This window comes from Oncorhynchus tshawytscha, linkage group LG12, assembly GCF_018296145.1.
Source record: "Oncorhynchus tshawytscha isolate Ot180627B linkage group LG12, Otsh_v2.0, whole genome shotgun sequence".
Classification (NCBI taxonomy): Eukaryota; Metazoa; Chordata; class Actinopteri; order Salmoniformes; family Salmonidae; genus Oncorhynchus; species Oncorhynchus tshawytscha.
Genome location: NC_056440.1, coordinates 26,719,676 through 26,741,728, shown reverse-complemented (window position 1 = coordinate 26,741,728; position 22,053 = coordinate 26,719,676). Strand labels below are relative to the sequence as shown.

At 42.4% G+C, this 22,053-nt stretch overlaps 2 protein-coding genes across 2 annotated transcripts; both read right to left on the bottom strand.

The window, feature by feature from the left end:
- Window positions 1-305: 305 nt before the first annotated feature.
- On the bottom strand, window positions 306-1,742 carry LOC112263945 (oligodendrocyte-myelin glycoprotein). Its single transcript, XM_042331522.1, has one exon. It carries the CDS (start codon window positions 1,740-1,742, stop codon window positions 306-308), a length of 1,437 nt encoding a protein of 478 aa, XP_042187456.1.
- A 4,492-nt stretch (window positions 1,743-6,234) lies between these two features.
- On the bottom strand, window positions 6,235-21,967 carry LOC112262837 (transmembrane protein 119). The gene is made up of 2 exons (XM_024438627.2): window positions 21,075-21,967; window positions 6,235-7,537 (listed from the first exon to the last, which is right to left on the bottom strand). The coding sequence occupies exon 2, from the start codon at window positions 7,520-7,522 to the stop codon at window positions 6,722-6,724; it is 801 nt and encodes a 266-aa protein (XP_024294395.1). The 5' UTR covers window positions 7,523-7,537; window positions 21,075-21,967; the 3' UTR covers window positions 6,235-6,721.
- Between the last annotated feature and the right edge of the window lie 86 nt (window positions 21,968-22,053).

Here is a 22,053-nt window from a genome sequence, read left to right as displayed (position 1 = left end):
TTAAACTTAATTAAAAGGACTACATTTTTTATGTACATTACCAAAAATCTCATCAAGTTTTGTTTAGTTGGCTCTAAAGACAGCATCATGTTTCTAGTGGCAAGTTACAACTAGACAATTGAGGTAGTTACATTTCAGTAATTGAACTGATAGTGCCATTGCACAAAAATATAAATACTGATCTTTGTCACTCTGGGGGACACATTGTCCCTACTGTTGATCTCAAATCACAGCAAGTGTGATTCATCCATCTGTGTGTTGCAGTTAACATTTTGATAAGATTATTTTTTAAATACATTTTACTCTCATGATTGCTGAAATGGGGCCACCCTCTGGTTATGCGCAAGGATCCGTTTCAGGATCAGCAGCACTGCTAGCATGAGAAGACCCACCAGCACACACAACACAGCCAACAGGCTTATAACTGCTGATAAGCCCTGTTGAGTGAGGGTTCTGGGAGTGGGCGCAGGGAAGGAGCTAGCCTTGTTTGTGGAACTTGTTGCCTCTACAGCACTTGAATTACCAGGAGGATATCGGCCTGTAGAATTGTCTAAACACCTGGGCTCCTCAATTGGTAAAGAAGTGGTGGAAGGCTCCTTGGGTGAGGCTACAGATGGTGTTGAATTCAGAGACAAGCAGTCCTCATAGCTTAGATCCTGTAAAGTGTAGTGGTCAGAAAGAAGCTGAAACAGAGCAGTATCTTGGTGATGATAAGGTGCTTGAGTGGGGCTCTCTGCATTGTGAAATGTTCCCTTCAATTCTTGCTTTGATGAACCAGAGATACTTCCAAAATCACTGGTTTTGATGGGTGAGTATAGAAAACCAGGCACAAGGGTTTTCACTGTGAAGGTACCCAGCTGTCTCTCTGGCTTGGTGGTGAAACTAAGGTGAGAGACTTTCTCATTAGGCTTTAGAACCCGTGGACAGATAGCCATGACAGATAGGGTTAGGAGCATGTGATGTGCAAGGTGTGTTGGTTCGGCACACACCAGGTCAGTGGCCATCTTCAGCCTTCCATTCAGTAGCCACCGGTACAGGTACAGGATGTCACACTCACACACCCACAGGTTGTTGGCCAGCTCCACAGAATGGAGACTTGGCAGCCCGTCAAAGGCGCTCTCTGGTACTGAGCGCAGGCAGTTGCTGTTGATCTTCAGGACCTGCAAGTTGACCAGTGCATTCAGCGAGGGGAGGTCCAGGGCAGAGATGCAGTTAGCTGAGAGGTCTAAGTGGGTGAGGGAGGCTGGCAGGTTCAGAGGCAGGCTGGTTAGTCGGTTCCCTTTCAGTGTCAGAACCTGCAGCCTCCCCAGGCCCAGCAGAGCCCCTGGCTGGATGGCACGGATGCGGTTGTCCTCCAGGTCTAAGCGGGTGAGGTTGCCCAACTGGCGCAGGGCCCCGGTGGTGATGTAGGTGATGCGGTTCTTCTGCAGCTGCAGGGTCTCCAGGCTGGGGGGCAGACCCCGGGGGAAGTGAGCCAGTTGGTTGTGGCTGAGGCTGAGCTCTTGCAAGCTAGAGAAGGGCCGAAGTAGGTGGTCCACATTACAGAGCTGGTTCCGGGCCACAGAGAGGACAGATGTGTTGAGAGGGACAGAGACTGGCAAGGACCTCAGGCCCAGGGACTCACAGAGGACCAGCAGCCCAGGGTGAGGACAGCAGCAGCCTTCTGGACAGGGGGATGTCACAAGGCAGGCCAGTGGAGACACACAGAGAACCAGTAGGAGACCATAGAGGCACCACAGCATGGCTCACTTGGAGGAAGAGGAAGGAGAAAGGACAAGGCAACATTAGACATGGAGATAGGTAGATTGCAGCTTGTGCCTAGCTACTAATGACTAACTAATCAGGATAAAAACTACAGCAGCATGCAAGGCATTTAGTATCAGACAACTGTGTGTGTTTCTGATACCGAAGGCAGTTTCAGAGGCTGATGTCCATTTGGATGGATATAACTATAAGGAAGGGGAGTCACTCAGACTATTCAGAGCTGTTATTCCATATGAAGCTTGGATGTTTTAAAAGATAAGACCGTGCTGATATAGTGAATCCAGTGTGTTCAATGACTTAACTGAATAAATAAACATTTTTGAAAAAACAGCCATCATTGTAAATCACAAAGTAATTGGCATACATTTTTATACACAACCTGTAACTACTACTGTACCATTCTTCCAGGGCTCTGTTTCATCCCCTCTTCCCAAGAAGCTGACCAGCCAAGACGGCTATGATCCACTGTGTGACTGACTCTCTCCAGAAACCACAGTCTTTGACAATTCCAACCAGCTGCCCATCAAAGTTTAATGAACCCTTAAGGTGCTCTGTTACCGGTTTTGTATCCTCTTCATCTTCCAAATGAATTCAATGTTCCTATTCCTTTAAGGGCAGATGGACAACACTGAAGTCTCAAAATAGAAACACAGCAATAGTCTCTTTCAGGAGCAGATCTCCCTCTGGTAGCATCTTCTCTACGGTTATCCTCCAGGTCATATGGCATCCTTTAGCATCCTGTCACTCTGCGAAGTACGATTAAATGAAGCCAAGTCAGTGTTATTGACAGCCGGAGACACTTTGGGTGGTCCTGTCCTGTGGTTGTGTGCCTTCTGTTCTCCAGGTGGACAGAGTTAGAGTGCAGGGGTAGTATTATTCCAGAATTATTTAGCACCTTGTTGACAAAAGAGCAGGGAATCAGATCCTGGTGCGAGGCTCCATCAGGGCTCACCTTACAGGCACAACAAGGCTTCACTAGCTTTTGGGCTGTTCTGCCTTCATCTTTGATGTTTGTTCTTTCTTAACATGACTGAATAACTGGCCTTCTGCCATGGGATCAAACTTCATTTTCACTTTGAAAACAAATTGGTATTTATGATATACATGCCTCCCCTTTCTGTGAAAAAGAGCAATTGGATATTTTATCATTAAATCATAAACAATAAAGATGGCAATCAATACTTTATTTTTTTGTAACGGATATTGCAATTATTTCTGCACCGTTATTTACAGGCATTTTCATATTAAGGCATCAACAGTTTAGGGTCTGTTTTTAATTGTTTCTTGCTAAAAAAAAAAGCTGCTACATCCTCTCACAATACTTAATGTTTGCAGGAGGGCAGCAGTTGCATGCCATTTAACCAATAGCTTACATTTTCTTTTCAAGAAATAGGCCAATCTTTACATATCCCTGGTACAAAATCAGATAAGCGTTTTATCTTCAAGTAACCTGACTTGATATGGGCATGTGGACAAATCAGTGTGTCTTGTTTTCAAATACACTCATGTCCAGTTTCAGAGCAAAGTACTTCATGTAGTTGGATTGACAGCTGTTGAAATATTGATCGCATCTTGTAAGGAAGCAAGGGAACAAGACAAAGGAGCTCTCTCGTCATCTCAAAGCTCTGGTGCCTTTCACTGGCTTTGTGTTTGGGCATGACATTACATAGTGGTGCCAGCCTCCTGTCCCTGACCAGTCAGGTGACACTACAGCCATATTTTCCCCTGTAATGTGTGAGTGGGCAGGGTATTTCAAAGTTTGTCACAAATATTATAGCTTATATAATATGAACCTAAAAATACAATTTTCAATGCAGACAAAGTACATGCAGTAGTATGCATGTCACTATAATTGTTGTTAGTCTTATATTTTATTTTTTACATTTGAGAACAGGCCTAACAAACCAGACAGCTTTTCTTCAAACATAGGCTACTGAAGTTATTCTTGGGTAGAAATGGATGAAAATGAGGGGCTCCAAAGTAGTATCAAATGTTTTTACCCACCCTGTGGTCCAATTGGCAGCACTAACATTCGGGCATAGTCAAACTCCACATTGCAATTTGTTATAAAGGGAAAATTGTGAAATCTCTTCCTCATACTCAGACTTTTGCACTTACAATTTAAATAAAAACAAATATATCAACCATACCTCTTTATTAAAGCTGGACAAAAATAAAATAAGAAAACTACCACAATCTACAGCAGAACTGAGGGTCGTGGTAAAACAATCCATAAAGGGATTCAGGAGAATCTTTGGATTTTACTTGACTTTAGCATTAAATAGGTACCAGTATTAATAAAAAGTTAGTATGCACTGATCTTAAACCACACTTGAACCTGCAAAGCACACGTTTTGTTTGAAAAAAAAAATACAAAAAGCTGCTCTACCCATATAGCATTAGCAAATTCTCTAAAATAATAATGCATAAATCACCCAGTGTGACATGTATGAAAATGCATGTAATTTCAAAATGTCTAATTCCACTCAAAAAATTCCCATCAATTAATTGAGTAGAGTTAGTAGAGAATTATGTTTGGCTTTCTCTCTTCACAGATGCCAACTTTCTTTTCTCTGTGTGATCTAAATGTAACAGACAAAATAAAGGAAACACCAACATAAGGCATCTTAATAGGGCCACGAGCCACCAGAACAGCTTCAATGCACCTTGGCATAGATTCTACTTGTGTCTGGAACTCTGTTGGAGGGATGCGACACCATTTATCCACGAGAAATTCCATAATTTGCTGTTTTGTTGATGGTGGTGGAAAACGCCATCTCAGGCGACGCTCCAGAATCTCCCATAAGTGTAAAACTGGGTTGCGATCTGATGACAGACGGCCATAGCACATGGTCTACAACGTTTTCATGCTCATCAAATCATTCAGTGACCACCTGTGGATGGGAGCATGGTCATCCTGGAAGAGACCACTCCCATCAGTATAGAACTGATTCACCATTGGTTGGGTGATCACTCAGAATGGCTGTGTATTTATTGCCATTTACCTTGCCCTCTAAGGGGTTGTGTGGACCTAAACCATGCCAGGAAAATGCACCCCACACCATAATAGAGCCTTCATTTACTCAAGTGTTTCCTTTATCTTGGCATTTACCTCTACATCTCTTTAGTAAAGCTAAACTGAGCAGTAGAATTTCCCAACGGTAATGACAACATGCAAACATCCTATAAATACTGTCTTTGTATAATGTCTTCTTTTTTTTACTAACAACAATTGATTAACCAATCTCATTTCACAATGACCCTTTTATACATCAAGAGAAGTATAGGAAGAATAATTTATACAGTACCAGTCAAAAGTTGACACCTACTCATTCCAGGTTAAATTATTCTTTTTTTAAGTATTTTCTACAAAGTAGAATAATAGTTTAGACGTCAAAACCATGAAATCATGTAGTAACAAAAAAAGTTTTAAAATCAGAATATATTTTACATTTGAGATTCTTAAAAGTAGCCACTATTTGCCTTGACAGCTTTGCACACTCTTGGCATTCTCTCAACCAGCTTCATGAGGTAGTCACCTGGAATGCATTTCAATTAAAAGGTGTGCCTTGTTAAAAGTTAATTTGTTGAATTTCTTTCCTTCTTAATGTATTTGAGCCAATCAGTTGTGTTGTGACAAGGTAGGGGCGGTATACAGAAGATAGTCTTTTACCAAGTAGGGCTAAGTCCATATTATGGCAAGAACAGAGAAACCACAGTCCATCATTACTTTAAGACAAAGGTCAGTCAATCCTGGAAAATTTCAAGAACGTGTAAAGTTTCTTCAAGTGCATTTGCAAAAACCATCAAGTGCTATGATGAAACTGGCTCTTATGAGGACCGCCACAGGAAAGGAAGACCCAGAGTTAACTCTAATCAACTTATCCACTGCCTCAGTTACCAGCCTCATAAATTGCAGCCCAAATAAATGCTTCACAGAGTTCAAGTAACAGACATCAACATCAACTGATCAGAGGAGACTGCATGAAATCAGGCCTTCGTGGTCGAATTGCTGCAAAGAAACCACTACTAAAGGACACCAATAAGGCTAAGACACTTGCTTGGGCCAAGAAACACGAACAACGGACATTAGACCAGTTGAAATCTGTCCTTCGGTCTGATGAGTCCAAATTTGAGATTTTTGGTTCCAACTGCCGTGTCTTTGTGAGACGCAGAGTAGGTGAACGGATTATCTCCACATGTGTGGTTCCCACCATGAAGCATGGAGGAGGTGTGATGGTGCTTTGCTGGTGACACTGTCAGTGATTTATTTAGAATTAAAATATTGGTTTGCGCATAGTGGGACTATCATTTGTTTTTAAACATGACAATGACCCAACACACAGGCTGTGTAAGGGCTATTTGACCAAGAAGGAGAGTGATGGAGTGCTGCATCAGATGACATGGCCTCCACAATCACCTGACCTCATCCCAATTGAGATGGTTTGGGATGAGAGTGAAGGAAAAGCAGCCAACAAGTGCTTAGCATGTGGGACCTCCTTCAAGACTGTTGGAAAAGTCTTCCAGGTGAAACTGGTTGAGAGAATGCCGAGAGTATGCAAAGCTTATGGCATAAGGTGGCAACTTTGAAGAATCTAAAATATATGTCTTTACTATAATTCTACAATGTAAAAAAAATTGTAAAAATATAGAAAACCCTTGAATGAGTAGTTGTGTCCAAACTATTGACTGGTACTGTATATACATATGACATGATATGGCATATACTGTAATATATATATATTTTGGCAGTCAAACCTGAAATTCCTTCTGTTTTAAGGCATTTGTATGCTAACTAGACCCAGTTATATCTGTATGCTAAAGGTGCCGACAGAGTCAGATTCCACAGACAAGTTTGGCACACAGCAGCTGACATACCCAGGGAGTTCCCTCTGCAAAAGAAAAGGCCTCAATCTCCTTTTTTGCTAGTTTGCATGGTTGGAGCCCCAACCTATACTTAGTGGTTTGCCTTCCGCAGGTGGCAGGTGCAGACCATGGGCTGGCTGGTGCTGGAGCTCTGCGGCACCTCCTCAGCCTTCTGGCCTTTGTGCTTAGACTCCACTCTGCGCGTTTCCTCCTCCTCTACCTCACTCACTTTCTGGACCTCCTTCGGTTTGGGCTCCTTACCCACCTTTTCCCCCACCAGTGCGGTGGAAGGGGTGCGCAGATTCTTGGGGGTTCCCTGGATCTGGACCCTCCTGGCAAAATCAGGCCCGTCATAGACCCTACTCTGGACCTCACTGGAGGGTTCGACTCCGCCAGCTGTGTCACCCATATATTTCCTGGGTGGGTTGGCAGGGGGTTTGTAGGCCTCCATCTTGCGCTTTTGGCTCATGGTAGCGGCACAGCAGATGATGAAGATCATGACGATGAGGAGGGAGGTGACCACAATTATGATCAGCATATTATCCTGGAGGAAGTCCACCACCCGGGTGAGCATAAAGTCCTTCAGGCGGATCATGGTGATGGTGATGGTGTTGGTGATGGTGCTGACCAGGGTGGGGGCTAGGGTAGTGGTGGGGGAAACATCAACGGGGGCGACATCGACGGGGGTGACATCGACGGGGGCGACATCGACATCGATGGGGGAGAGAGGGTGGTGGGGGCCATCGACAGGGATAATGAGATCCGGCTCCCCTCCGTCACCACTGCCATCCATGGAAATTCTATAGACCAGGGGCACATGCACTGCATACCCATGACCCCAGAGCAGAACCATGCTCACACATGCCAAGTGAAGAATCAAGTGGTAACTCATCTTTCCTTCAGGATCCTGTAAAGACAAGAACGAGACATTCAATACAACATTTCTCAAAATTGCAGATGGTTTGAAAATGTTTTCATGTCAAATTCATGACTATTTGGGCTGATTTCAAGAATAGGCTTTCATTTTCTGCATCTATATAACAGCAGCTACTGTAGGCCTACAACATGCCTCCCCACTGAGCACAAACTGGTTAAATCTTTTATATATATTGAATTTGCTTCCACTACAAGCAACAAAAAATAGCCTGGGCAGCACCTCCTACTGGAGAGTTGATACATCTACAGCTATTCCTTCTGTCTCCCATTCAGGGCTGCAACCTGGTCTCAGAGCATTATGTATGTAAATTCAACACTCCATTTTGTATATGTTAGGTTTTGTATTACGTTTCACCCCCTTTTGCCCTCAGAACAGCCTAAATTCTTCAGGGCATGGACTCTACAAGTTGTCGAAAGCGTTCCACATGCTGGCCCATGTTGACTCCGATGGGTGTCCTTTGGGTGGTGGACCATTCTTGATACACAAAGGAAAGTGTTGAATGTGAAAAACCCAGCAGCGTTGCAATTCTTGACACACATCGGTCAGCCTGGCACCTACTACCATACTATACTTCTCCAAGATGGCGTAGCAGCAAGACGTGTTTTGTCCCGTGTAAATATTCAGCTTTGTTTTTCTGTATACATATCAATCTTTTTCCATTTTCAAGTTAAATATACCTTCCTGCAACCCGCCTCACCCAACGTGGTATGGATCTGCTATTTTTTTAGACCTTATAACTAGAACCTCCATTAGAAGCTAGCCTTCAGAAGCTAGCCAGCTAATTAGCTAATTGCTATTTAGTCATTGTTAGCAACTGCTAGCAGTCTTTACCTTTAGCACAGACACCAGCCGCTTTAGCCTGGATAGCCCAGATAATATCTGGCATTCTGCACAGTGCGATATCAGCCCTGATCATATCGGACTGCTTTTTTTTCTCTCCACTACATCACCGGATTCCCGCCGCAAGCTCCGGACCATTACACCGGGTCATCGCAGCAAGCTAGCTGCTACCGAGTGGCTATCGTGTCTAATGCCCTTGTCCAGAAGCAAGCACCAGTTAGCCTGGAGCTAGGCCCATTCCCCCAGTTAGCAAACGAAGTACACCAACTACAATACCTCTCTTGCCAATTGGCCTGGACACTTTGTCAACACGGAGCCCCCCCCAATCCATCACGACTGGTCTGCTGACGTATTTCGTCCGATGTGCTCTCAACCAGCCTCTGAGTTGATGTCGGTGAGGACCCAGCTACTAGCCCCGGCCCGCTAACTGTCTGAGCGCCGTGTCTCCCTCTTGCGTAGCATAGTGACGACTGCCGAGCAGCTCCCCGTTTCGTCCATTGCTGCTTATTGGACCCTATGATCACTTGGCTACACAGCTGATGCCTACGATACTTAATTTTGTATCTGTCGGCCCCAGCCTCAAACTCAGGCCCTGTGTGTAGCTAACAGACCCTCTCTGCCCATTCATCGCCATTTACCCGTTGTTGTCTTAGCCCTCCCAATCAACACCTGTGATTGCTTTATGCCTCCCTCTAATGTCAATATGCCTTGTATACTGTGGTTTAGGGTAGCTCTCATTGTTTTGTTTTACTGTGGAGGACCTAGTCCCGCTTTGCATGCCCAGGTTATCTCCAATGCCCCACCCCCCACACATGCAGACCTTTCTAATTGACCTGGCCAAGGTATCCTGTAAGGATATTGATCTCATTCCGTCAGTAGAGGATGCCTGGTTATTCCTTAAAAGTGCCTTCCTCACCATCTTAAATAAGCATTCCCCTTTCAGAAAATGTAGAACTAAGAACAGATATAGCCCTTGGTTCATTCCAGACTTGCTGCCCTTGACCAGCACAAAACATCCTGTGGCGTACTGCACTAGCTTTGAATAGTCCCCGCGATATGAAACTTTTCAGGCAAGTCAGGAACCAATATACAGTCAGTTAGGAAAGCAAAGGCTAGCTTTTTCAAACAGAAATTTGCATCCTGCAGTACTAATTCCAAAAGGTTGTGAGACACTAAAGTCCATGGAGAATAAAAGCACCTCCTCTCAGGTGCCCACTGCACTGAGGCTAGGAAACATTGTCACCACTGATAAACCCACGATAATCGAGAATTTCAATAAGCATCTCTACTGCTGGCCGCGCTTTCCACCTGGCTACCCCAACCCCGGCCAAATGTTCTGCACACCCCGCAGCAACTGGCCCAATATCCCCCCACTTCTCCTTCACCCAAATCCAGACAGCTGATGTCCAGAAAGAGTTGCAGAATCTGGATCCCTACAAATCAGCTGGGCTAGACAATCTGGACCCTCTCTTCCTAAAATTATCTGCCGCCATTGTCGCAACCCCTATTACTAGTCTCTGAGATACCTAAAGATTGGAAAGCGGCCGCGGTCATCCCCCTCTTCAAAGGGGGGACACTCTAGATCCAAACTGTTACAGACCTATATCCTTCCTGTCCTGCCTTTTCTAAAGTCTTCGAAAGCCAAGTGAACAAACCGATCACCGACCATTTCGAATGCCACCGTACCTTCTCCGCTATGCAATCTGGTTTCAGAGCTGGTCATGGGTACACCTCAGCCACGCTTATGGTCCTAAACAATATCATAACCACCATCGATAAAAGGCAGTACTGTGCATCCGTAGACATCGACCTGGCCAAGGCTTTCGACTCTGTCAATCATCGTATTATCGGCAGACTCAACAGCCTTGGTTTCTCTAATGACTGCCTCGACTGGTTCACCAACTTCTTCAGTGTGTCAAATCGGAGGGCCTGTTGTCCAGTCCTCTGGCAGTCTATGGGGGTTCCACAGGGTTCATTTCTCGGGCCAACTCTTCTCTCTGTATATATCAATGTCGTCGCTCTTGCTGCTGGTGATTCTCTGATCCTCCTTTACAGACATGACACCATTCTGAAAACATCTGTCCCTTATTTGGACACCGTTAACAAACCTCCAGACGAGCTTCAATGCCATACAACACTCCTTCCATGGCCTCCAACTGCTCTTAAATACAAGTAAAACTAAATGCATGCTCTTCAACCGATCGCTGCCCGCAAGGGCCCTCCCACCTAGCATCACTACTCTGGACGGTTCTGACTTGGAATATGTGGACAACTATAAATACCTAGGTGTCTGGCTAGACTGTAAACTCTCCTTCTAGACTCATATTAAGCATCTCCAATCTAAAATTAAATCTAGAATTGGCATCCTATTACGCAAAAAAAAGCCTCCTTCACTCATGCGGCCAAACATATACTCGTAAAACTGACTATCCTACCAATCCTTGACTTTGGCGATGTAATTTACAAAATAGCCTCCAACACTCTACTCAGTAAATTGGATGCAGTCTATCACAGTGCAATCTGTTTTGTCACCAAAGCCACATATTACTACCCACCATTGTGACCTGTATGCTCTCGTTGGTTGGTCCTCCCTACATATTCGTTGCTAAACTCACTGGCTCCAGGTCATCTATAAGTCTTTGCTAGGTAAAGCTCCGCCTTATCTCAGCTCACTGGTCACCATAGCAACACCCACCCGTAGCACGCACTCCAGCAGGTATATTTCACTGGTTATCCCCAAAGCCAACACCTCTTTTGGCCTCCTTTCCTTCCAGTTCTCTGCTGCCAATGACTGGAACAAATCACTGAATTTATATCTCCCTCACTAACTTTCAAGCATCGGCTGCCAGAGCAGCTTACCGATCGCTGCAGCTGTACACAGCCCATCTGTAAGTAGCCCATCCAACCAACTACCTACCCAGTCCCCATATTTGTTTTGTTTTTCCCTGCTCTTGTGCACCAGTATTTCTACTTGCACATCCTCATCTGCACATCCATCACTCCAGTGTTAATTGCTAAATTGTAATTACTTCACCACTATGGCCTATTTATTACCTTACCTCCTTACTTCATTTGCGCACACTGTATACAGATGTTCTATTGTGTTATTGACTGTACGTTTGTTTATCCCATGTGTAACTCTGTTGTTTGTGTCGCACTGCTTTGTTTTATCTTAGCCAGGTTGCATTTGTAAATGAGAACTTGTTCTCAACTGGCCTAGCTGTTTAAATATAGGTGAAATAAAAAAATAAAAAATACCCTGTTCAAATGCACTTAAAACTTGCCCATTCACCCTCTGAATGGCACACATACACAATCCATGTCTCAATTGTCTCAAGGCTTTAAAATCCTCATTCAACCTGTCTCCTCCCCATTTACACTGATTGAAGTGGATTTAACAAGTGACATCAATAAGGGATCATAGCTTTCACCTGGATTCACCTGGTCAGTTTATATCATGAAAGAGCAGGTGTTCTTAATGTTTTGTGCTACTCAGTGCACTTAGCATGTTAGCTAACCCTAACCATTTAACCTGACTCCTAAACTCCAAGCCTAGCTAGAATTCGTAACATATATATGTTTTTGCAAATTTGTAGCATATTGTAGATTTAGCTAATTCTGAACATTTAATACGAATTGTAAATCATAACATATCATACAAGTTATTGATAGACATCCACAAATTAATACATACCATACAGTATCATACCAAAAGGAGTGTACTGGATTTATGTACAGAATAACAAAATGCTCCGAGACCAGAGTGAGGGTTTAAACCAGCCCCAGCACTGCTTAGCTTTGATATTTGTCACTGACCATTACCAAAATTATGTAGTGAGAATGATTAAGTAATTCCAACGACTAGGTTCAACAGAGCAAATTATTTCAATCATACAGTATATTATCAATTATACTATTTAGGCAGCATGTGAGTTAAGTTTGGGGAAGCAAATTTTCCCCATAAAAATACATCTGTTTTCAAGCGATTGTATTTTGAAATATTGCATTGTGACTGGCTGGGCCTCCACTTTTCACTGACAGTCGCATCTCAACAATCATGTATTTGGTATTTGCCACGTGCTTAGCCCAAATTGCACATGCTGTCATTCCCTCCTGAATATAAGCAATGTGAATTAAAACAATCCATAACTGATTTTAAAAACAAAAAATGGAAATCATGCTTTCAAGGGTGTATATATATAGGACACACACACGAATGAAAAATGTGACATGGCCGGTGGCCCATAGCCTGCTAACATTTGTTTCTGTATTATTTTTATAATCTAGCGGAAGTCACGTATACTCAGATTCAAAGTCAATATGGTACTATGAATTACTTTGAGAGGAAAGGAGGGTACTTGAGAGAGAGCGGTCATGAGCTCCCACATTTTTCAAATACATTTATAGATTTTTTGGGGTGTACATATACAGGATGCTACCCTAAACAACAACCTTCATTCCAAATCTGAACAGCAAAACTACAACCTGATTTTGGATGGAATTACTTGGAATGCTTCCTACACAAGGATTATTATTCCCAAACTGTACATCAAATGCTCTGGCAAACAAGCAGAGACCTGAAAACCCCATCCAACCTGGAGCTGAGTGAGTAATGCTTAGCGTGAAGCAATTTTTTTACTTTCAAAAGCCAAGAAGAAAAATACATTACAATTCTATATTTTACTTAATAAGGACTGAATGCTCAGGCTACCAAGCTTTGCTAGGACAAAGAGATACAACTTCAATTAGCACTGACGTGTTAAGCGAGAGGTGTCGAAGTCACCCGATCCAGAGGCCTTGAAGCCCCCTCCTGCTGTTCAAAGACCACCCACTGGCATTTTCTACAAGAAATCTTCCTACAGAAATAAAAGCTTCTCTGAAGCGAGTGACACCTACTCCCATTGCCTGCTGCTTGGATTCCACCTGACGATCTGCCGAAGCAGAGACCTGCTTAAACCACCTGACCAAGTCCTAAAGCAATGGGACTCCCTACATCTTTCTCAGATTATTACCAATCCCACAAGGTATGACTACAAACACCCAGAAAAGGCTACTCTTCTTGATGTTTTCCTCATAAATAATCCTGATAGGTATCAGTCTGGTGTTTTCTGTAATAACCTTAGTGATCACTGTTTTACGGCCTGTGTTCGTAATGGCTGCTCAGTGAAACGACCTGTCCTGATTTGTCATAGACGCTTGCTACAAAACTTTAATGAGCAAGCCTTCCTTCATGAATTGGCCTTTGTATAGAATCAGCTTGATGCCCTCTTTCGAAGATGCATGGACCTTATTTTTTTAAATTTTCAGTGGTATTGTTAACAAACCCCGCCCCCATAAGGAAAATGAGAATAAAAAACAGGTTCAGTCCCTGGTCTGACCGTGAACTTGCAGTTACTCCACCTCAAAAATTGCATTTGGCGAAAGGCTCGGCACATGCATACTCAGGCCGACTGGCTCTCGTTCAGGCAAATGAGAACTAAGTGCACTCAGGCTATCCGGAAGGCCAAATTAGTTACTTTAAGGTGCAGTTCTCTCTGTGGGTCTAACCCCAAGAAGTTCTGGAAAACAGTTCGACTTGGAGAATAAACTATCCTCCTCACAACTGCCCATGTCCCTTAAAGTTGATGTGGATGTTACTGACAGAAGCACATGGCTGAGCTCTTTAATCACCACTTCATTAAGTCAGGATTCCTATTTGACTCAGCCACGCCTCCTTGCCCATCCTACATTTCCTCATCTCCCACCCCTTCTAATGTGACTATCCCCAATGCTTTTCCCTATTTTTCCCCTGCCCCACTACAACATTTCCCCCTGCAGGCAGTCACTGAGTTCGAGGTCCTAGAAGAGCTCCTGAAACTTGACCCCCCCCAAAAAACAATCTGGGTCAGATGGTATAGACCCTTTCTTCTTTAAGGTTGCTGCCCCTATCATCGCCAAGCCTTTCTCCAACCTTTTTAACCCATCTCTCCTTTCTGGGGAGGTTCCCAGTGCTTGGAAGGCAGCCACGGTTTGTCCTTTGTTTAAAAGGGGGAGATCAAGCTGATAGTGTTATAGGCCTATTTCGATTTTACCCCGTTTACCAAAAGTGTTGGAAAAACTTGTCAATAATCAACTGTCTATAGTATTCTCTCTGGTATGCAATCTGGTTTCCGCTCAGGTTATGGATGTGTCACTGCAACCTTAAAAGGTCCTTAATGATGTCCTTAATGATGTCACCATTGCCCTTGATAGAGACTGCCAGAGGTCCGGACTACAGGCCCTCCAATTTGACACACTGCACTCTGAGAAGTTGGTGAACCAGGCGAGGCAGTCATTTGAGAAGCAAGGACCTTGAGCGTGGTTGACGTGCACCCATGACCAGCTCTGAAACCAGATTGCATAGCGGAGAAGGCACGGTGGGATTCGAAATGGTCGGTAATCTGTTTGTTAACTTGGCTTTCGAAGACTTTAGAAAGGCAAGGTAGGATGGATATAGGTCTGTAGCAGTTTGGGTCTAGTGTCTCCCCCTTTGAAGAGGGGGAATATCGCGGCAGCTTTCCAATCTTTGGGAATCTCAGACGATACGAAAGAGGTTGAACAGGCTAGTAATAGAGTTTGCAACAACTTCGGCAGATAATTATAGAAAAAGGGGGTCCAGATTGTCTAGCCAGGCTGATTTGTTGGGGTCCAAATTTCGCAACTCTTTCAGAATATCATCTATCTGGATTTGGATGAAGGAGAAATGGGGGAGGCTTGGGCAGGTTGCTGTGGGGAGGGCAGGACTCTTGACCGGGGTAGCCAGGTGGAAAGCATGGCCAGCTGTAGAAAAATGCTTCTTGAAATTCTCAATTATAGTGTATTCATCGGTGGTGACAGTGTTTCCTAGCCTCCTTTATATATGCTATTTGTTTTAAACATGAGCTGGTTAAAAGAATATGAGTGTGTTTGTCTTTTGTTTATGTATGGTTGATATTGCTTATGAAAATAAATATTGTAAAAAAATAAATAAAGAGGACAATGTCTTGCCAGTCACTGGTTTAGAAATGGCTGAGAAACAGTGTACTGTACTGCCAATGTTGTGTCAGCATTACTGACTGTGTCCAGTGCTTGATTTGAGCTGGACACTGCCGGAACAGGATCCGACACCTCTCAGTTATGGACTGTTTCATTCCGAAACCCATTTTACCTCTCGTGTCTTGAAAAATTGTGTTCGCTATTTGCAATGTAAAAAATTAAAAAAGCAAATCACAGTTAATTTAAGTTGCCTCCTCTGTAATTCTCATGCCCCCTGTGAAAATGTGCCTGATATTAGAATTTATTTTTGTTGGGCCGGCCCAGGTTTATGGTTTGCTCAACATTGTAGCCTATACTGTATAGACCAACACGTGGACATTGCTGTGGTGAGAGAAGTGTGCACCTGTATCTCCCACAGAACTGGAATGAGATTTCCCTTTCTATGATCTCTCTCCCTCCTCTGACAGCGTAACACTTCATTTATGCATTGTCTGTAGCCCAATCACAACGCATGCCTAGTCGGGAACGCACAGCAAATCGGTCAGTGAACAGAATGCAGCCAAAACACACCATTATCAATATTTCAAATACAATGGTGGGAAAATAGGTTGGAAAGCAAATGGATCCTGCTGAAAACAGAAGATTAATCTGTCTGTAGGCTACCAAATATGTTACAACTTCCAAATAGGCCTATTGAGCGAAGAGCATTGTTTCAGAAAGTAAAACAAGCGAGAGACAGGATTTTGGCATGAGCGCATTTCATCCTGATATTGAACAATGTGTGTATTCACACACCAAGCTCTAGGCTATTGAAGGATTCAAGACCAGGTCGTTTTTATCGATCTCAGATTCTTAGTTTGTCAGTGTCAAAGTAGCTTGTCATTTCAATAATTTGTGAGGTATTAAAACAATTTATGCTGAAGTCTCCAGTTAGTCTATGAAATGTGTTTAGAAAAAGGCAACAAAAAAAACTCCATGTGTACAACTTCTGCAAGCGCCTCTACTCTACGACTCTATGCCAGCAAACAAGAGCAATGATCATGCATTATTATTAAAAAGTTTAATATTCCATGCGTTCCGGTACCCCGCCAGGCTCACTTTTTGTTCCGGCACTCACAAACCCATTGATGTGGGTTTGTGAGGATAAAATGCCAGGGCCAAATTCTTGTACCATTCCGCCCTGCTTGCTTTAGTAGCCTATTTTGAATTATTATATTTATTTCTGTAGAGACAGGACTAGGCTAATTAGGCTATATCATTTTGGCAATTTACTTAAAGGAAATCTTAGCTTCCCCTCACCTTATGGATGTGGCACCTATGTATTTAGGCCTAGATAGCATTTGGGAAGTAATCAACAGCTATTGTTTAAATTCAGCCCTAATTATAATCAATACATATAGGCCTAGGGTTTAAAGCTTGGTTTGATTTCAAATGGGATATACTAGTTTTTTTTAATAAATATGGAGTCTCCCCCTCTTAACCAAAAATACAAGTTAAAGAATAGATTAAAGTCAAATCAAACTGTTTTTAAAGTGCATTTAAAGTTATATTTGATTCTTAAAGATTTTTGATTGAAATGGAGATGAATCCAACATATCAATTATTAATTTGTAGCCAAACAGGAATTGAAGCCAGACTCAGTGGCACAGCTGGACCTGTCGAAGCAGAAGATGCATCTCCATTAAAATGTGTATATTTGGATGTGTTGACAAACAAACAATTCAATATCACTTTTGTAATACGGTAAATAGCCTATTAATTTGTCAACAAGTTAAGAAATTGTTGGATTCACATTTCCCCCAACCAAAAATGAGTTAAAGAATAGGAGTAAGCCAGTGGCTCAGATTAAACTATCCAAGCAGTAGATACATATCCTTTAAATGTTAATATTTGGTTGCATTGTCAACCAAACACTATCACTTTTGTACATTAGGCTATTTACTATCTTACAAACTAATGTAACAGTATTTATTCAACCTTAAAAAGGGCAACTCCACCATTTTCAACCTAATTTTCATCATCTCCAGCACAATACCAGTGTCAACATGTGAAAATGGTGCATTTCTATGTTTTGTAGAAGAAAAAAAAAAAGTTAAAAAGATCTCCCCAATGACATAAAAAAAATATAAAAATATGTGATTTTCAAACACACATTGGCTGTGACTTTGGGAGCAAGAAAATACGCTCCCTTGAGCTAGAAACTCGTAGCAAGTTTTGAAAATCACTTTCTTTTCATTTAATCCTTTCCTGTGATGTCACAAAAGCATTTTTATAGACTTTTTTAACCGCAAATCATAGAAACGCACTGTATTCACAGGAGATGATGAATATGGAGGTTAAAATCATGGTCGCAGGTCTGTGGAAATCTTCACATATGTTAAGAATCTGCACAGAATCTCAAAAAGGCATTGATTACTTGCACCATGTACTAATGTCATCTCAACTAACTGCAAGCCAGATCATTTGGTTGTGCTTTTAGATCAAGCAGTGATAACACATTAAGTTATAAATAAGACAGATTTTCATTCAAATTTGGTTGTGTAGTTATATGGTTGAAAACACAGTGATAGCACATTGGGGGGAATTCAACAAACTTTTGGGTGTGTTTTTGAGTGGGTGAAAATAGGTTGGAATCTCAACATATCTACCAAATACTACCCAATTGTCCATGTTGAAATGAGGGTGTGTAGAGTCTCCCTTTCTCTCTACTAAGGATAGATGGGCAGTTGGGTTTCTAGTATTAGAATGAAGAAACATTCAATGGTTTGACAGTACAGAGGATGGTTATGTTAACTCAGATGGTTATTATAACTCAGAACAAAGTAGAAACCTCTCAGGTGTTGCTCATGTTCCCAATTACCATATCCATCTAGTTATACAAACACTACAGAAAAGTACAGCCACAATAGTTCTCCCATTTCGCATATTGTATTAAATCTATTTTAACGGTCTGTAGCCATTACTTATTTGGGGTGGAGGCCGGCAGTTTGGTCATGGTTTAAATGTGTAGTGGAGAGAGGCCACCCATCCACCACACCAAAGAGAGGAGAAAGCTATATATGCCACAGGGAGCAGAAAGGCGTAGGATACTTGTGGCTGTGGTCTCCATTTACACTGGGCTGCAGCACGCTAACAACAGGCTGCGGCAGGGATCGGATGGGTTATTTCTGCTCATAGGGAAAGCCTGCATTCAGCCTGCCTTGGGAATGGGTGCACTTACAGTATGCTCTACAGAGAAAGAGTCAGTCTCAAGAAGCAGCTAATGCAGTTCCAAACAGTCTCTCTCTCCTAACATAGTATTACACACCAGTATCTCACAGCCCAAACTCTAAATCTGTAGCTTCACTCCGTCTGGAAATACATGTAATTACACAGTGCTGCTTACTACTCTGGTGAGAATGGCTGGCTTCTAATCAGCCTTGTTACATTCAACCTCTGAAGCCTTACTCCTTACTGTAAATGTGCCCATCATGTCTCTCTTGTGTGGTTATGCATACAGTATGTATGTACTTTAGTCATACTGAAATGGATGGTTAGCTTGATCTGCCCACCCATGTATGTTCAGTCAGGAAAGCTACAGAGCCATGTGCGCTGTGACTGGACCTTGGTATTTACCAGACATAATTACATCTCCAGGAATAGTCTCCTGGTTGGTCATCATCATCTCTACAGTCCATCCACTGAAAAACACTAAAAGAATCATCCTGAATTCCTCCAGCCATCTTCACCTACAAGCTCCAATCACCACCATGTTATTGTGACTTTTACCCCTCTAAATATTAAGACTAACTTTCTAATGTGACATTCACCATAATCATCTTTTTAAACATTCTATTAGCTCGAGGACTCAACCTCTCAAACTTTGATATTTCTAAACAAATGAACTCTTACTTCGATCATTCAAAACCAAAGATTAACATATCCATCAATCTACACTTTTGAAACCTTTTCTTATGTCTTCACCAAAAATATAAGACCACAACTGATCTTGTATGGCAAATGAAACATGACAGTACCTGTAACTTTAATTTCATAAAAACAAAAACATTCCCCATTGTCCCCGTTTCTTGTCCTTAAGTTGACAGTTTTGTCGTACCGTACAAAGTCTACAGCAATCAAAACGACCACTTATTCTTGTTACCCATACAGTACCAGTCAAAAGTTGGAACTCACCTACTCATTCAAGGGTTTTTCTTTATTTTTACTATATTCTACATTGTATAATAGTCATGACATTAAAACTATGAAATAACACATTGAATAATGTAGTAACCAAAAAAAGTTAAAAACAAATCAAAATATATTGAGATAATTCTTCAAAGTAGCCACCCTTTGCCTTGATGACAGCCTTGCACACTCTTGGCATTCTCTCAACCAGCTTCATGAGGTAGTCACCTGGACAGGTGTCCTTGTTAAAAGTTCATTTGTGGAATTTCTTTCCTTCTTAATGCATTTGAGCCAATCAGTTGTGTTGTGACACGGTAGGGGTGGTATACAGAAGACAGCCCTATTTGGTAAAATACCAAGTCCATATTATGGCACGAACAGCTCAAATAAGCAAAGAGAAAAGACATGAAGGTCAGTCAATTGGGAAAATGTCAAGAACTTTGAAAGTTTCTTCAAGTACAGTTGCAAAAACCATCAAGCGCTATGACGAAACTGGCTCTCATGAGGACCGCCATAGGAAAGGAAGACCCAGAGTTACCTGCTGCAAAGGATAAGTTCATTAGAGTTACCAACCTCAGAAATTGCGGCCCAAATAAATGCTTCACAGAGTTCAAGTAACAGACATCAACAGCTCAGAGGAGACTGCATGAATCAAAGAAACCACTACTAAAGGACACCAAAAATAAGAAGAGACTTGCTTGGTCCAAGAAACAAGCGCAATGGACGTTAGACCGGTGGAAATCTGTCATTTGGTCTGATGAGTTCATGTGAGATTCTTGGTTCCAACCGCTGTGTCTTTGTGAGATGCAGAGTAGGTGAACGGATGATCTCCACATGTGTGGTTCCCACCGTGAAGCATGGAGAAGGTGGGATAGTGCTTTGCTGGTGACACTGATTTATTTAGGATTCAAGGCACATTTAACCAGCATGACTATCACAGCATTGTGCAGCGATTCACCATTCCATCTTGTTTACTCTTAGTGGGACTAGGATTTTTTTTTCAACAAGACGATGACCCAACACACCTCCAGGCTGTGTAAGGGCTATTTGACCAAGGCGGCGAGTGATGGAGTGCTGCATCAGATGACCTGGCCTCCACAATCACCCGACAACTCAATTGAGATGGTTTGGGATGAGTTGGACCGCAGTGTGAAGGAAAACTATCCAACAAGTGCTCAGCATATGTGGGAACTCCTTAAAGACTGTTGGAAAAGCCTCCTACATGAAGATGGTTGAGAGAATGCCAAGGGTGTGCAAAGCTGTCTTCATTGCCAAGTGTGGCTATTTTAGAAGAAACTAAAATATATTTGGATTTGTTTAACACTTTTTTGGTTACTACATGATTCCATGTGTGTTATATCATAGTTTTGATATCTTCACTATTATTCTACAATGTAGAAAAAAGTTAAAATAAAGAAAAACCCTTGAATGAGTAGGTGTCCAAACTTTTGACTAGTACTGTGTCCTAACCGGGAATTAAACCGAAAAATTAAAGGTCTGTACTTACAGATGCTGTCTGGCTGAAGTGTTTCCTCTGGACTGAATGGTAGAGGGATTCTAACAGCAGAGAGAGGGAGGGAGAGAGCAGAAGAAAATTGAGGGGTGGAAAAAAGAGGGAGCATCCAAGTTGCCACCCTCTCCTGTAACTTCTAGTATACTGAAAGTTGTTTCTCCAGTTCTAAAAAAGCCTGCTGATTGCAGAAAGACGTCCATCCCTCTACACTTCCATCCCCTCCCCGTACCGCTTTACATAAATTCTCCTCTCCCAGAAGTGGGATCATGGTGGATGCTTTGGCCAGTCTAGAATGGAGGGACAGTTAGGGGCTGCCGTACTGCATGTATTTTCCTTATTTGTTCCTAAACCTTAAATATGATGGAGATATTTATGAGGGTAACATCTTTGTCCACTACATATTGATATTTCCTAATTGTTCACAATCACAGAGTTACTGGTTCACGTGGCAAATCTGAAAGTTGAGCGATTAGGTCAAACACAAAATTCAGCCGAAATGTGGTCAATGTTTGTGCAGGATTAAAGTACTGGAGTAGCACAACATCTGCAGTACTTTCTTCAATATCAAAGACAAAGTACTCACTTCCCCCTTAACATTACACACAGTTGAATCAGTATTCTCTAAAATGGACAAGACCACTTTTTGTACGTTGACAGTTAGTGGGATTTTATGTTCTCCACAGGGCGAGTCCCTATTTTCCCCCTGCTTCTCACAGAGATCTCTAATTATGTGCTCCAGATTACAGCCCGTCTCCACACAGCCTACAAGACCAGCTCACAGAGAGGGCCCGTCTTTCATCATATCACACATGTACAAACCTAACAGAAAATTTAGTCAGCTACAAATATGTGCCTCAGAACTTACATCCCTGCTGGCGCTGCAGGGCTTCTGTTTTGCCCATGGCTGTTTGGAGCACCTCTTGCCTCAGCATTGTTGTAATAAGATTCGATAGAAGTTGAAGAATTCAGTACG

What these genes read in the sequence shown, in the direction of transcription:
- LOC112263945 (XM_042331522.1), bottom strand. Translation starts at nt 1,742, where the DNA reads ATGCTGTGGTGCCTCTATGGTCTCCTACTGGTTCTCTGTGTGTCTCCA.
- LOC112262837 (XM_024438627.2), bottom strand. Translation starts at nt 7,522, where the DNA reads ATGAGTTACCACTTGATTCTTCACTTGGCATGTGTGAGCATGGTTCTG.